General features: G+C 43.6%; 2 protein-coding genes across 6 annotated transcripts; one reads left to right on the forward strand and one right to left on the reverse strand.

Annotated features, from left to right (window-relative positions):
* Positions 1-607: 607 nt before the first annotated feature.
* Positions 608-5,802, reverse strand: ints5 (integrator complex subunit 5). 2 transcript variants are annotated; one of them, XM_056439044.1, is made up of 5 exons: positions 5,592-5,802; positions 4,415-4,667; positions 2,182-4,158; positions 1,605-1,788; positions 1,311-1,497 (listed from the first exon to the last, which is right to left on the reverse strand). In XM_056439044.1, exons 1-5 carry the CDS (start codon positions 5,684-5,686, stop codon positions 1,403-1,405), a joined length of 2,604 nt encoding a protein of 867 aa, XP_056295019.1. In that variant the 5' UTR covers positions 5,687-5,802; the 3' UTR covers positions 1,311-1,402. The 2 variants fall into 2 exon arrangements, with proteins under 2 accessions (XP_056295018.1, XP_056295019.1); XM_056439043.1 differs by having other exon boundaries at positions 608-1,788.
* An 822-nt stretch (positions 5,803-6,624) lies between these two features.
* LOC130209209 (phospholipase A and acyltransferase 3-like) lies at positions 6,625-11,460 on the forward strand. 4 transcript variants are annotated; one of them, XM_056438714.1, is made up of 5 exons: positions 6,625-6,720; positions 9,662-9,713; positions 9,840-9,948; positions 10,087-10,355; positions 10,665-11,460. In XM_056438714.1, exons 2-5 carry the CDS (start codon positions 9,699-9,701, stop codon positions 10,773-10,775), a joined length of 504 nt encoding a protein of 167 aa, XP_056294689.1. In that variant the 5' UTR covers positions 6,625-6,720; positions 9,662-9,698; the 3' UTR covers positions 10,776-11,460. The 4 variants fall into 4 exon arrangements, with proteins under 4 accessions (XP_056294689.1, XP_056294692.1, XP_056294693.1 ...); XM_056438717.1 differs by having other exon boundaries at positions 6,632-6,719; positions 9,641-9,713; XM_056438718.1 differs by lacking the exon at positions 6,625-6,720 and adding an exon at positions 8,014-8,482.
* The last annotated feature ends 1,979 nt before the right edge of the window (positions 11,461-13,439 follow it).

Raw genomic sequence — 13,439 nt, forward strand, 5'->3', positions numbered from 1 at the left:
CTTTGAACAAATACATATGTGAATTCAATTACACGATTTCACTTAATCGTGGTTATCTTTTTTTTAAAAATCTGGTTGGAGATAAAAGTAGGATATAAATTGGGTTCAGGGTTCAAGATAGGAGGGGGCGGTGTTTAGCGACATGAACTCCTCAGGGGACGGACACGTCATCTCTCAGCTCCAGTCGCTGAAGCGCACACATTTATCCTGGGTTGATTTCCAACCAATGGATAACGTATGGGTGGTGGAAACACGTGTACAGGCAAACGCAATCTACCTCATCAGTCCTCATTTTGTGAATCGTTAAAAAAAATCAGTAATTCCCAATCTGGTGATCACTCAAGGTTTATATGAAGGATAACAAAATTACGTTACTTTACATTTTTTATTTCCCCATTTCATCCTTCAATTTTAGAAGAAATAACAAAATTACTATTTGTTTCATTTATCAAACTATACGTCATTACCAATTTTGTAACAACTGGTTAAGGTTGTTAATAACAGGATGCAAAAAAACATGATACAACTTTCTGGTAATCACTTTAATTACCAGGACAGCCCCGTTTTACAAACGTTGGTCAAGAGTAATGATCAATTCAAGACACAATTAAGGACCAAATTATTTATTTTGTAAAGTGGTTTAAACATCAGTTTTGGGGAATATAACAGATAGAAGGCACGTTTGTCACCACAATTTTAGAACATATGCAATCTGAAAATAAAACAAAACAATGTAAAAGTGAATTAGCCAAGTTAAATTGTATTTTCCAACCAAAATCACACATTAAGGTTGTTTTGTGTGGAGCAAATTCTGTATTAACATAATGTACATGTGTGCCATTGGTCTTGTCCCCTTGTCATTGTCACATAAACAACTAGTTAGAAACATATCAAGTCTAAAAATATGGTACAAAAAAGGTACACACACACATACACACGTACACACACACACACACAAAGAACTGACGTACAGTGAAGAGCAACCTTGCAGTACACTCTTGAAGCGATGCAACACAGCATTCTGTCTATTTATTTATTGTTGCCCGGTCTACACACAACCCTTTAGAGCTGGAACCGCCAGCACAGATGTCCCAATCTATCAATGTTTTTATGCAGGACACTGTGAATTGGTGCCACGTATCTTGCCACGTCACCGTCCCGAGAGAAATCCCTGCAGAACAGCCCCTTCTCAGAGCTGAAGACAAACTTCTGAGGCATGGGCCCATTGCCTCTGACATACTCCCACACAGTCAGGAGCAGTAGCCTCACCTCGAAGGGGGTAAGGTGGGGAAAGACTTCGTGGACGTTGGCCAGGACAGGAGGCAGGAACTGGCCTTCTCCCATGCAAGACACCAGGAGGCAAGAGGCCTGGAGGTGCCACGGGTAGTCTGTGGACAACATCTCACGAGATGCCTCCCAGTGGGCCAGCAGAGCGGCCAGGAGGCCTCTGAGCACAGCTGAGCAGTAGCAGAGCGCCGGGCGTCCAGCTGCCACCACCTGAAGCAGAGGGAAGAGCACTGGGTGGGCCTCAAAGCAACGTCGAATGTGGATGTCTCTCTCCACCGTGGTGCGGGCGTGCTCTTCCGGGGGCCAAGACAGCTCACCATTGGCCACATCTGGACAGACGTTTTCCACCAAGGTAACTGCAATAACCTTGGCTGCTTCGGCGTTGATAGGCAGCGGCTCGTCTGGGTCAGATGGCGGTGAGAGCCGTGAGCTGCTGATGGAGCCGTTGAGACCAGAAGAGCTGCAACACTGGACGACGACAGTCAGCAGAGTCTGGACGTTCTACAGAAGAAATGAATAGCACATCAAACATTAAATACACATAATCACACTATCATTTACAGGTATAGTTGATATAAAAGTCACATGCAGGATACAATTCGTTACACTTCTCTAGATTTACATTGTGTTTACTAATCAGTTTACTTGGGTGGGCCACCCACATTGCTCTAGCTCCACCCAATACATTTGTAATTCATTTTCTATCAAATGTTTAAGTAAACATGTAGTTTCAACTTCAAAGTCAATGAAAACTGTTGAAATGTGCATTCATAACCTAATTCATCGGGAAAAATCTCTTTCCTAATTTGTTCATCGACAGCTCCAATGTTATCATACGTCATCCAAATCTTGCCAAATCTTGCTAAAAACTAAAGTGCAAATTGTGCAACCCACCTGCATGACGCCCGATGGGTCCAGCAGCTGTGTGTCAGTGCGGACCTTCAGCCCCTTGCCAATCACCCCGGCATGAAACACAGACCACACGCTGCCTGAGAAGTTGACGATGTTACCGAACCGACAGTTGATATCCAGCAACGAGGCTCCGATGTCAGGAGACACCGATGGGGCGAGCAAAGGGTCTCCAGACATGTCTGTGATCTGCCCTCCAAACAATCCAGCGTTGCCTTTATGGAGGGATCCCTCAACCAACTGCTGAAGCACCGCTTTGAGAGTGAGCGAAGAATACGCTGCCAAACGGGACAGGAGGAGGCCTGAACAGTTCACCGCCTCGCCTGCCTGTCCCCCATCTCTCCCCACTTGCCCTCCTTCTACTCTTCTCCGCAGCGCCATAAAGAAATGAGTGACGGCAGCGCGTGAGAGCAGGAGCAGGTGTGCTGGGGAGGAGGCGCGTGGGAGTGGGCTACAGGACAGGAGGCGCACCGTGGCATGAGATACGGAAGAGTCACCGTGGAGAAGGAGTGGGCCGAAATCATGGAGATGTCCTGAGACCGCTGAGCCCATCTGGATGGCCATGGAAGACTGAAGACCTGCAGCTCCTCTTCTCTCCTCCTCCAGACTCTGGATCACTGTAGCCAGGTTAAGCAACAGCTGCTTCAGTTTTCGGGGCCCCACAGTGTGTGTATGGATCTGGGCTACACAGCGGACTACAGCGGCCGGAATGAGTCCTGCCATACAGGAGGAGAGTGTAGTGTGCAGCTGCCAGGCCAGAGCCAGCTCCTCTGGGTTGTGGGCCTGGGTGAGTAGCTGGCAGAGCGCCTCAGTGGCAACACTGGGACCTCCATACACCGACAGAAGACACAGCAACTGGTGGAGCCAGAGGTGGCGCTTCCTTTCCAGTCGCAGTGTCTCAGCACAGAGCTCACCTACGTGGGACTGCAGCTCCTCCAGGAAAGGGATAACACGCTGGGGTTGAGAGGAAGCCGAGTAATGGGAGTTGACTTCGGCTCCATCGGAGCGGTTGAAGACCAGTTTGTGGAGATGCAGTAGCAGCATCTGGAGGAGGCGATCACAGCCTTCTCTGACACCTTCATGGGGGGAGGGTGTAGGCCCAGAGATGATGACCGAGGCCGGGGTTGCTGTGTCTGCCAGAAAACGGAGGACCCGGGACCCTCCTGATGGGCTCTGGCTAATAAGGTGGACCGCGAGCCCCAGCATGTTATCCAGTTCCTCTCTGGGAAGGCCCTGCAGCAAGGCCTGCAGCTGGAGCAGAACAGGAGGGCGCAGCAGCTCGACAAGCTCTGCCGACACTGCACCAAATAGGTTGGGGGACATTGCAGCCAGCTGAAGCAGAAATGGTACTGCGGCACGACGATGTTGAGGAGAACTCTCCCAAGATGTTGAGGATGAAGTAGGAGATAGAGGACTTGACGGACTCAGGCTTTCCTGAAACATCCTGAGCAGCTCCTTTCTGATGCTGGCTGAGTGGTGCACTGCAAGGTGTCCAAGGATTCCCACCACTGAACCAATCTTTGGCACTCTGCTGCCTTTATCCCCGACCATCACCATTGGCCCTTGATCCTGAGCGCCATGACAGCAGAAGTCCTTAAGTCCACATGCCAAGACTCGGCTGATTATAGTACCGGGGAAGGCGGAGCCGATGTGAGCCACTACCCAATCAAAATGCGGGGAGTGCTGAACTGAGGTGTCCAACAGCGCATTCACACACCCATCAGGGCACCAGGCCAGCATGGCAGCCAAACACTGGGAGTAGGCCTCCATGAGGGACCGGGTGGCAGCACAGGACATCCAGAGCTGGAGCAGCTCATTGAGACTGGATGAGTGGGGGGCCACCCTGCGGCCCGCGTGCTTGCTGCTCAGCTGGCCCAACAAGTCCACAGCCCAGGTGGACACCAGAGGGGCCCAGGCTCGGGGGTTGAGACGGATGAATTCGGACAGTACGCCATGAACCTCCTACAGACAAACAGAAATAACTCATATAATTTTCCAGGTAAACCATTATATATATATATATATACATATTTCTATGAATGCGGAGAAACATCTAGGCTAGCGAGATTGGGCAGGGTCTGGATCAGTTAATCTTGTGGATCCATGAAAACAATGTAACGTTCTAATTTTTACAGACTGCTGACTATTTTTATCCCTTCGTGATTTTCAAGATATAGTCCTAATTTTATAAGAAGCTGTAATCCTTGCATCATCACACCTGTATGATGTCCTCCAGATTGGCGCTGACCGCAGCGCTGGCATCGCTCTCCGTCTCCAGGTTGTGCAGGAAGGCAGAGACATGCTCATCATACACGCCCCTCAGATGCTCCAGCACCGCCCCTCGACAGGCCGGGACTGAGCGCAGCAGGCGCACAGCACAACGGGCATGTTCCCGGACACTGAGCTTCCGGCCCTGAACGGTGTCAACACCATTGATGAAGGACTTGATCTCCTGGGAGAGTTCCTGGGTGCTGGAGAAGAAGAGTGAACATGATGAAATGATGGGCAAAGTGGGAGGTTGAAGGAAATGATTAGGAGAATGAATGAATAATGAATGAAAAGAGTTGTGTGCTTGTGCGTGTGTGAGATGGAAAGGTGTATTCAGACTTCACATGAAGGTCTACTAACATCACCACTAACCAGATGGAAAAAGATATATTTCAGGGTTGCAACAAACAATAATATCCAATATCAATTCAGCTTTTCATTGGAGCTCTCAATAAAACTTAAAGAAGGTTAAAGTAGCATACAATATATAGTTCTAAAAGTATAGTCTAATAATCAATTGGGCTAGTTGATCAACAGAAAATTGCTCCTTAATAATTGATTTATCATTTCTGCTTTTCAGTTTCACATCTTTGTAACCTGAATATGCTTTCGTTCTTAGTTGGGGCATGGTCCAGCTACTTGTGACATCTGACACACTAAATGACTTATGTTATACGTATAAAATATATTACATTCAAATCTTGCATAGAATAAACACACACATGTGCTTTAAAAATACTAGCTTTGCTCCAACTGATGTATTTTAAAGAATTGTCGGGTGTTGGTTACGATAAATGCCTATAAAACAGCAAAACAACAAGTTGGGGATACAACAACTTGTCACGTGTCAGGTTGTTTAAATAAAAATAAAATATAAAGCAAAAGAACAATCTATTAACTGAAAAGTACTCAATGTAACGTTCGACTTGACGTCTTTTGTTGATTCGGTAACTTTCAATATTAGTTGGCTCTCAAGAATACTGTCGGACGATCTGAAGGTCTCCTCCACTGTTCTTAGCCCACTTTCCTTCAGTTTAACGTGTAGTAAACTGACTTCAGAGGGTACATGGACTCCGTCTGTCAGGCGAGCCGCTTCCTCTCCACGAACCGTGGACGTTACCACTCACCTCAGGGCAGTCTGGGGGCTGTGAGTGTGTGAGCTCTGCATCGCTTTCAGCGGACTCCCGTCCAACACTACAGACATAGTTTGGTCTTTTAACATTAAACCTTTACATCAAATCCTCCTTGCGACTGAGGGGCATCGACGGGAGAAACTGTGGCAGCTTTTTTGTTGATTTCTCTGTCCAATTCAGGGACAGAAATATATGGAAAGGGTGCTATGAGCCGGATGTTGGAACTTCTTCGTCGTTAGTAAAAGGAAAACGACACTGTCTGCTAACGTCTCTAGCGACACCTAGTGGTACTGAGTGGATACATTTATTTATTTGGTTGGCGTCAACGTTGTCGATCTCCTCTAAAATATAGTTAAGATAATAATAACCTGATTAATCCCCAAAGGTTTAAAATAAGTAGATATCAAAACAGGTTTATTGTCCAGTAGGGGCCAAGAAAAAGATGGAATGGAAAAAATTGTGTCGAAACGATGTGCGCGACATTTCAGAGAAAGACATATAAAAGCTGATATGTGTGTATAGATAGTTATATATATATATATATATATACTTATGTGTGTGTATATATACATGTGTGTGCGTGTGTGTGTGAGTGTGTTCCTAACCAGGAGTAAGGAGATATATGTATAAGGATAAATAGATAAATATAGATATGTTCTAATTTGATGATTTATAATGTGGTGTCCCGTGGAGTCTGTAAACTGTAAAGAAAATACCAAAACGTATACAAATATATGATCATTTCGGAGGATGTAGCTCCAGGTGCTGTTGGATTGCATTGCATGATACAGGTCAGGTGGTTCTGCTATTTAGCCTGTACCCTCAATGATATATAGAGTTGACAAATTAATAAATACCTGTTAACGTAATGCCATACAATGAACATATTGTGTTAAACACAGACTTATTTTTATTTGGACTACAACTATGTTATAATATGCTTCGAACTATAGTTGTTGCTGTGTAACAGCGTAACGTTTGCGTGAGACTTTTATTCTGAAGGAGCTTCAGACCAACAAAGCAACAATCAGCGGAGTTTCGGTTTCTTTAGTGTGGCTGTTAATACCTTATTATTATTTATTTATACTGTTATTATAACGAGCTCAGGACATCGTATTCCACGGTAAGTTTAACCATATTAACACATTGAACCGTAACGTCAGCCATGGCGGTGATTTCGTGATGCTACAGTGTTTTATAACTCTTTTGTGTTAAAGGCCTTTGGGTTACGTAAACATAGCAACCACTAGCTTTCGGGTATCTTCATGTTGGCGAAACAAAAACAAAAAAATTAAGCGAATGACACACCATGTCTACATCACAGCAGGTTGACATTGTTATTTAAATCACCAGAAGCTCTTTTATAAAGCGTACGGACATACGGTGCAGGTTAACAATATACGTACATTGTTAACCTGCACCGTATGTCCGTACGCTATCAAATAATAAGACAACACAAGGTGAAAGAGCAAGGCTCAAATTGTAATGCGTCATGTGCAGGCACGTGCACAGACATTTTGGGGGGCAGGTGCTCAAACCAAAAAAAAGGGCACCCAATGCCAAAAAAAATGACAGAGTTGAAGCATAAGCATCACTACACTGATGATGCAATACATCCTCAACCTGCGTCTCCTTTGGCAGCATCAGACCGCTAGCTTACATTTTCTTTATGAATAAAGATGAATTATTATATAGCAACAACAGTACAAGCGTTCTGATTGGCTAATGGGCGTCATGCCAGCCACGTATTGCCCTCCTCGCTGGTCTGATACGGATCCGTATTGCCCTCTTACGTCATTTTCAAAATGAGCGATATTGATAGACATCAACAGCCAAGAGCAGTGGTCCTCAAACTAAGGCCCACGGGCCGGATACGGCCCGCCTCCACATTTGGCCCGGCCCTCTGAACAAGAGAGGCCTTATGATTTTTTTTTCAGTCTGGCCACGCAAATCCTAGACTAGCCCCTGTTAAATAGAACGGAATAAGAATTCTCTCTCTCTCTCTCTCTCTTTTCTCTCTCTCTCTCTCTCTCTCTCCCTCTTTTCTCTTGAATTCTCTCTCTCCCTCTCTCTCTTCTCTCTCTTCTCTTCTCTCTCTCTCCCTCTCTCTATTTTCTAAACATAACTAACGTCAGTAAACAGCTGGACGAGGCTTTGAAATTAAGGAGTTTTTGTTTGTATATTTTTTTAGGAAACGTCGGACCAGTCGTGACGTCATGTTTTCAGCAGCGCTAATGTTGTGGTTGATTTATCACAAAACAACGTCAGGGAACAAACACCGTCATGACCTGTGTGTCTGGTGCTGCGGGTCAGAGGAGAAGGAGGTGCACCCGTTCGGTGGCGGGAGGAGCACTGCGCGGAGGAGGAAGTGGAGGAGGGAGGGGCGCGGCGGGGGGGGGCTCGTGAGCGCCGCGGAGCAGGTCGGGGCGAAATTCTCACAAGAACTCAAATAAATGCCCCGTCGGATATGAAAACACATTTTGGGGGACTTGATGACAGAGAGAGTAACTTTTATTCTTAAATACGGATGAATTAAAAAAATGTGTCTCCAGCAAAAAGGGCACTTTACTCAACCAGGGCAAAGGGGCTGGTGCTTGAGCACCACTAGGGCTCTATCTGTGCACGTGCCTGGTCATGTGAGCCGATCTCAAGCCCACATGACCGCAGTATATTATTGCAGCGACCCTGTGAAGTGGCTGTCAATCACAGTGTGGCACCGTGCGTGCTGGTCGAGGGGGCGGGCCTGTGATTGGCGGAGGAGTTGCGAGATTACCGCCTCAAAGTTGAAATATTTCAACTCGGGGCTAAAATTGTGCCGCTGTAAACGCGTCGGCCACATCGCGTCGCCCGGGAAAATATCGCATCTATCGCAGCCACACGCGTCTGTACGTTGACTTTTCATGGGATTCGGTCGCGCGAAAAAATAGTTTCGCTTTTGGTGTGAACGCACCTTTACGCTCACATTCACATCTGCATAGAGCCTCCTAGCAACATGCGATGCATGTCTTTAGTCTGAAGGAGGAAGCTGGAGAACCCGGATCGAGCCCACTCTCCACAGAAGGACCGTCCATATTTTACAATGTGCATTTCTTCAGCCCGCTGCCTAAAAGTGTTTATGTTTGCGACAAGAGCTAGTTTTTGTTGGCCTATATTTAATCAAATCAAGGAGATATGCTATTACAATTAGACATGTCTTTCCTAAACCAATTACAACTACAGTCATACTCTCAAGGACCTTAATGTATTGTTACACATTCAAATCACCGAAAGATAAAGGCTTAAAAACGGCAACTGCCCCGAACAGTTGCAGCTGCCACAAACAGTTGCAACTGTCGCGACAAGTCGTGGCAACTGAGCTTGCAGCAGGAAGTGCACAGCGAGCGCCGCTGCCACAATTTGAGCCAGCTGTTACTGAAAAAAGTACGAACACTTACTATAACAACAACACTTAACTATACTAACGTTGATTAAGTCCAATAATTCTGCATTCAAACCTTTTAGAGGCTGTGGTTTGTGGTGCTTGTTTATTTTAATGGCGTTTTACTGACAGTTGTTTCTAGTATTTTGTCCACTGCATTTATATCAATGAAGGTAAACTAAATAACAGAAACTGGCAAGTCAAAAATGATTTTTATTCAATGTAGATAGAAGCAATAAAGGACAAAAACAGATGAAGATAATTGTAAATAAATAACAAATAAAGTAATTCATATTCTGACAATCTAAGTATATTCAGAAAGGAAAAAGGGCGGAACCACTCCGTCTGGAACACAAGATAAGCAGACACGCAGCGACGCAGTAAATAAGTGATGGTTCACAGAATGCCTGATTGTTATCATAATTAAATGTAGTGAACACATAGTACCGTAAAGGGCACATAAACATTATATTATCAGTATTGAAATGCTGTGTTACACCTTTGATCTATCATAAATCAAGAGCAAAGTACAACTGTATCAAAAGTGTTCTCAAAGATATCGTGAACTATTTAAAAAAACTTTTTCTGTATCTTTTACTGTTCTCCATATCTTATGTGCTATCTGGTCTATGATTTTCTCCTGCAGGTGCTGAAGGCCAAAATCCGACAAAAGAAACACTGACATGGCTCCGACACTGGTATGGAAATTATCACTTAATTAATTTTTAATAAAATTGAACTGAGAGTTTTGCTGATGTTCTATTATAGCAATTACATGTCATTATGCAACTTGTATAGCATCTGTTCTTTTGTTCTAATCCAAGTATGATGAGAAACCAGAGGTTGGAGACTTGATCGAGATCTTCCGGGGTTCCTATCAGCACTGGGCTGTGTATGTTGGTGATGGCTTCATTGTCCACTTGGCACCACCCTGTGAGTGCTCTCTCTCTCTCTCTCTCTCTCAGTGCTAACCTCTCTCAGAATATCAGAAACACAAAACATGTTGCGATATTTAGTGCATAAATCCACATAAGTGATATCTGTTTCTCCCCCTTTCTTTTTGATACACAGCAGAGGTCCCGGGTTCAAGCGCCAACAGGATAATGTCTGTTGTAGCTGAGAAGGCTCTGGTGAAGAAAGAGGAGCTGTGGGACGTGGTGGGCAGCGACAGGTGGGAAATCAACAACAGCCTGGACGAGAAGTACAAGTCCCGCCCGGCTCACGTCATTGTGAGGGAGGCCTGTGCGAAGGTGGGCGAGGAAATGCCGTTCTGCGTCTTCAGGGGGAACTGTGAGCACTTTGCAACGGAGATGCGCTACGGAAAGGCTGAGTCTCGTCAGGTTGGTGGACCCATGTGGGGCGGTGAATAGAGTACTTATGTTGGACAAAAACATAAATGCATTAAGGAGTTCAAATGTTCGTACTGGTAAGATTTAAAAAAACATGAGCTACAAAATAAAAAAAAGTGATGTCAGTTACAATGGATTCCTATCGAGACCGGTTTCCGTGAGGTAAAAATAGAAATCCTTAATGGACATCACTGCTGTCCATTAAATGATAATAGAAAATGTAATTTAAGAGAGAGTGGAGTTTTGAATGTAAAAGAAGAGTCAGCTCACGAACTCAAAGGTGTCCGTTTCTGTTTGCAGGTGCGTAAGGCCGGAGAGACTGTCGCTGTGGCCGGCTTGGCTACAGCGGTGTTTCTGGGTATCGCGTATATGTTTTCTGGCAGCAAAAAAGAAAACAAGAACACGGAGTGATTAAAGTTCTGGATCATCTGTTCAGGGATTTGATGGAAGTATCACCAGCAAAGCCTAACTTGTACTTATTATTAATGATTTTCATCTTGCCTCCTTGACCCTGTGTCTCTTATGCCTTCTTAAGTTTGATGATGAGTACAAAGCTGGTTGGTTTGAGATCAACGCCCTGTGTTTTACAGACTTTTTAAGATGTCAGCACATATGAGCAGATGAACACCATTAAAAAATTTTTTTTAAAGCTCCAAAGATGCAATATGTATAAATGTTTAAATTGGAACTGAACATTTTGAAGACAAGTATTAATATATATTTATATTTGAAGGACGCGGTTGGGCTAGGGGGGATGCTTTCTCTTTATACAAACAAAAATGGTCATTGTTATGATGGAATAATGCTAATTAAATTAAACCTATGGAGAAGAATCCTATGTTAAATTATCGAAAGAAGATCATATATATATATTGTGGCTGAACTAAAAGAAAAGCTGTGTAATGTACTCTAGTTTTCTATTTAGTGTCAAAGTAACTTGATAAACCGGGGATCCTGGGCTGAGAGGAACTAACGCTCCAGCAGTTTTCATGTGACATCTCTGAATAACACTTTGTCTTCCTCTGACATTTAATTGTTTGTAACGGTTTTGAATAAATAACAATGTGTGTAATTCTACAGTATTACTCTAAAATCATCTGGTCCCAGTCATTTTTAAATGCATTTGATCTTTAACTGTTCACTTATTTCCCATAGTCCCTTTTGCTCATTTGAATCTCTCCTCATTTTATTAGCAGCATTTTAGTTGCAGTGTTGTGGAGACAAACCACCTCATTTTAACCCTGAATACAAATCTTTTCTATTTTCATTACACATGTTACATTACATTTGTGTCTCCTCTCCATCCCTGACTTCCGATGGCAATTTTAGCGACTTTACAGAATCATTAGTTTTTTCTAGTTTAGCAGTGTGACTTCCAACCTTCTTGCATTGGAGAACACATCGCAAAAGGAGGAAATACAAAAGTAAAAAGCAGTAAATACAGGATATCAAGTCAAAATGGGAATAGTCACAAAGAAATGCACACAGAATATAAAGAATGAATTAATGTCAATGAAAAGATTGCTCTTAACGGGTAACCGGTATCATTCAACCTGATTACCTCCGCATTGAAAATGCGAAAGGTTATGTTTTGATCGCTGATTATTTATTTATTTATTTGTATGCGTGTTACTCGCATAACTCAAAAAGTATTAAACCGAATCGCATGAAATTTGGTGGGATGATTGGTTATTATCCGGGGACCATTTGATTAGATTTTGGGATCGATCGGGTCAAAGGTCAAGGTCATGAAAAGGTCAACATATTCTTTTTAACATAGCGCGGTCAATTCTTATCCAATTGGCATGCAACTAATGCCAAAATGTTCATAATTCAATGCCCAATCTTGTGATATGCGAAGGTATGCGCTCTACCGAGTGCCCGTTCTAGTTTCACCATGTTTTTGGGAAGGGATGTCGCTCATGGGGTCATCCCATAACCACAAGGTGCCCGGTTCGATCCCCGCTCTGCCCAATAGTTGCATGTCAAAATGTCCATGAGCAAGACACTGAACCACCAGTTACACCCCGGGCACGTCACTGCAGCCTACTGCTCCTTAATAACTAAGGATGGGTCAGATGCAGAGAACAATTCCCCACAGGGATAAGTAAAATAATAAATTTCTTATTTTCTTGTTGTGTCTAAGTGACAAATGGCGACAACAAGTCTTGAATTTGGTCCAGTGCTGAAGGAGAGCGCTGCAGATGTTTGTACCTAATCGCTCAAACAACTCCTCATGCTCAATTTACCAAAACTAGAAGTGCTTATTTTGTCCACTGACAGGCTCCGATTTTAAAATTGTATTCAGCGAAACGTAAGACCATTCACTTATCGTTAACCAGTCTTTAATTTCCTTAATGGATGATAAATTGGTGGAATTTGACAGATATTTAATATATTTATTAAGCTTTGATCTGGTACTAAATACAGAATCCAACAATTGAAGATGAAACAATTAGTGGAGTTGGTGGATGTTCTCAGCATGGACGGGCAATTCCGTGTATATACATAAAACTGACAATAAAAGAGGCTCCAAGAAAGTTTGAATCTCCTGATATGACAAAGAGTTCTCGTGCAGTAAAACGCACCAGCCGCAGAAAAGATAGATGGAAAAGGTTTAATATTCTGAGGGGATCAAATGCCTTTGCTTTGATCAGAGGGAGGTTTTGGATCCAGGCCATTAAAAGATCGGATTGGGGTCCCGGTGGTCCTCAAGGCAGCACGAGTCTGTGCAGAGCCCACGTAGTGTCTGGTAAGGTTAAGTTATAACATTAAACTGTTCTTTTGATGTAATTAGTGCTGCGGAAATGAACATTATACTACATTTACTGTGTAAGATGTCATAGTTTTGCCGTCAAGTTTTTTTTCCCCCCAACCTTTATTAGAGCCCGTACTTAAAGTTGTTTGCCATTATTTGCATACCGGCTGATAAATGAAAATGTCCCTTTATTATGATTATTGTTGTTTGAAGTTGGCGAGATTATTCTGTTTAAAATTAAAGGAAAAGGAAAATAGAAGCACAGCTTGCCGCCCATGTCTTAAATGTTGTTGTGCTGATGTTGGTCAGAGACAGAT

Source organism: Pseudoliparis swirei, chromosome 19, assembly GCF_029220125.1.
Source record: "Pseudoliparis swirei isolate HS2019 ecotype Mariana Trench chromosome 19, NWPU_hadal_v1, whole genome shotgun sequence".
NCBI lineage: Eukaryota > Metazoa > Chordata > Actinopteri > Perciformes > Liparidae > Pseudoliparis > Pseudoliparis swirei.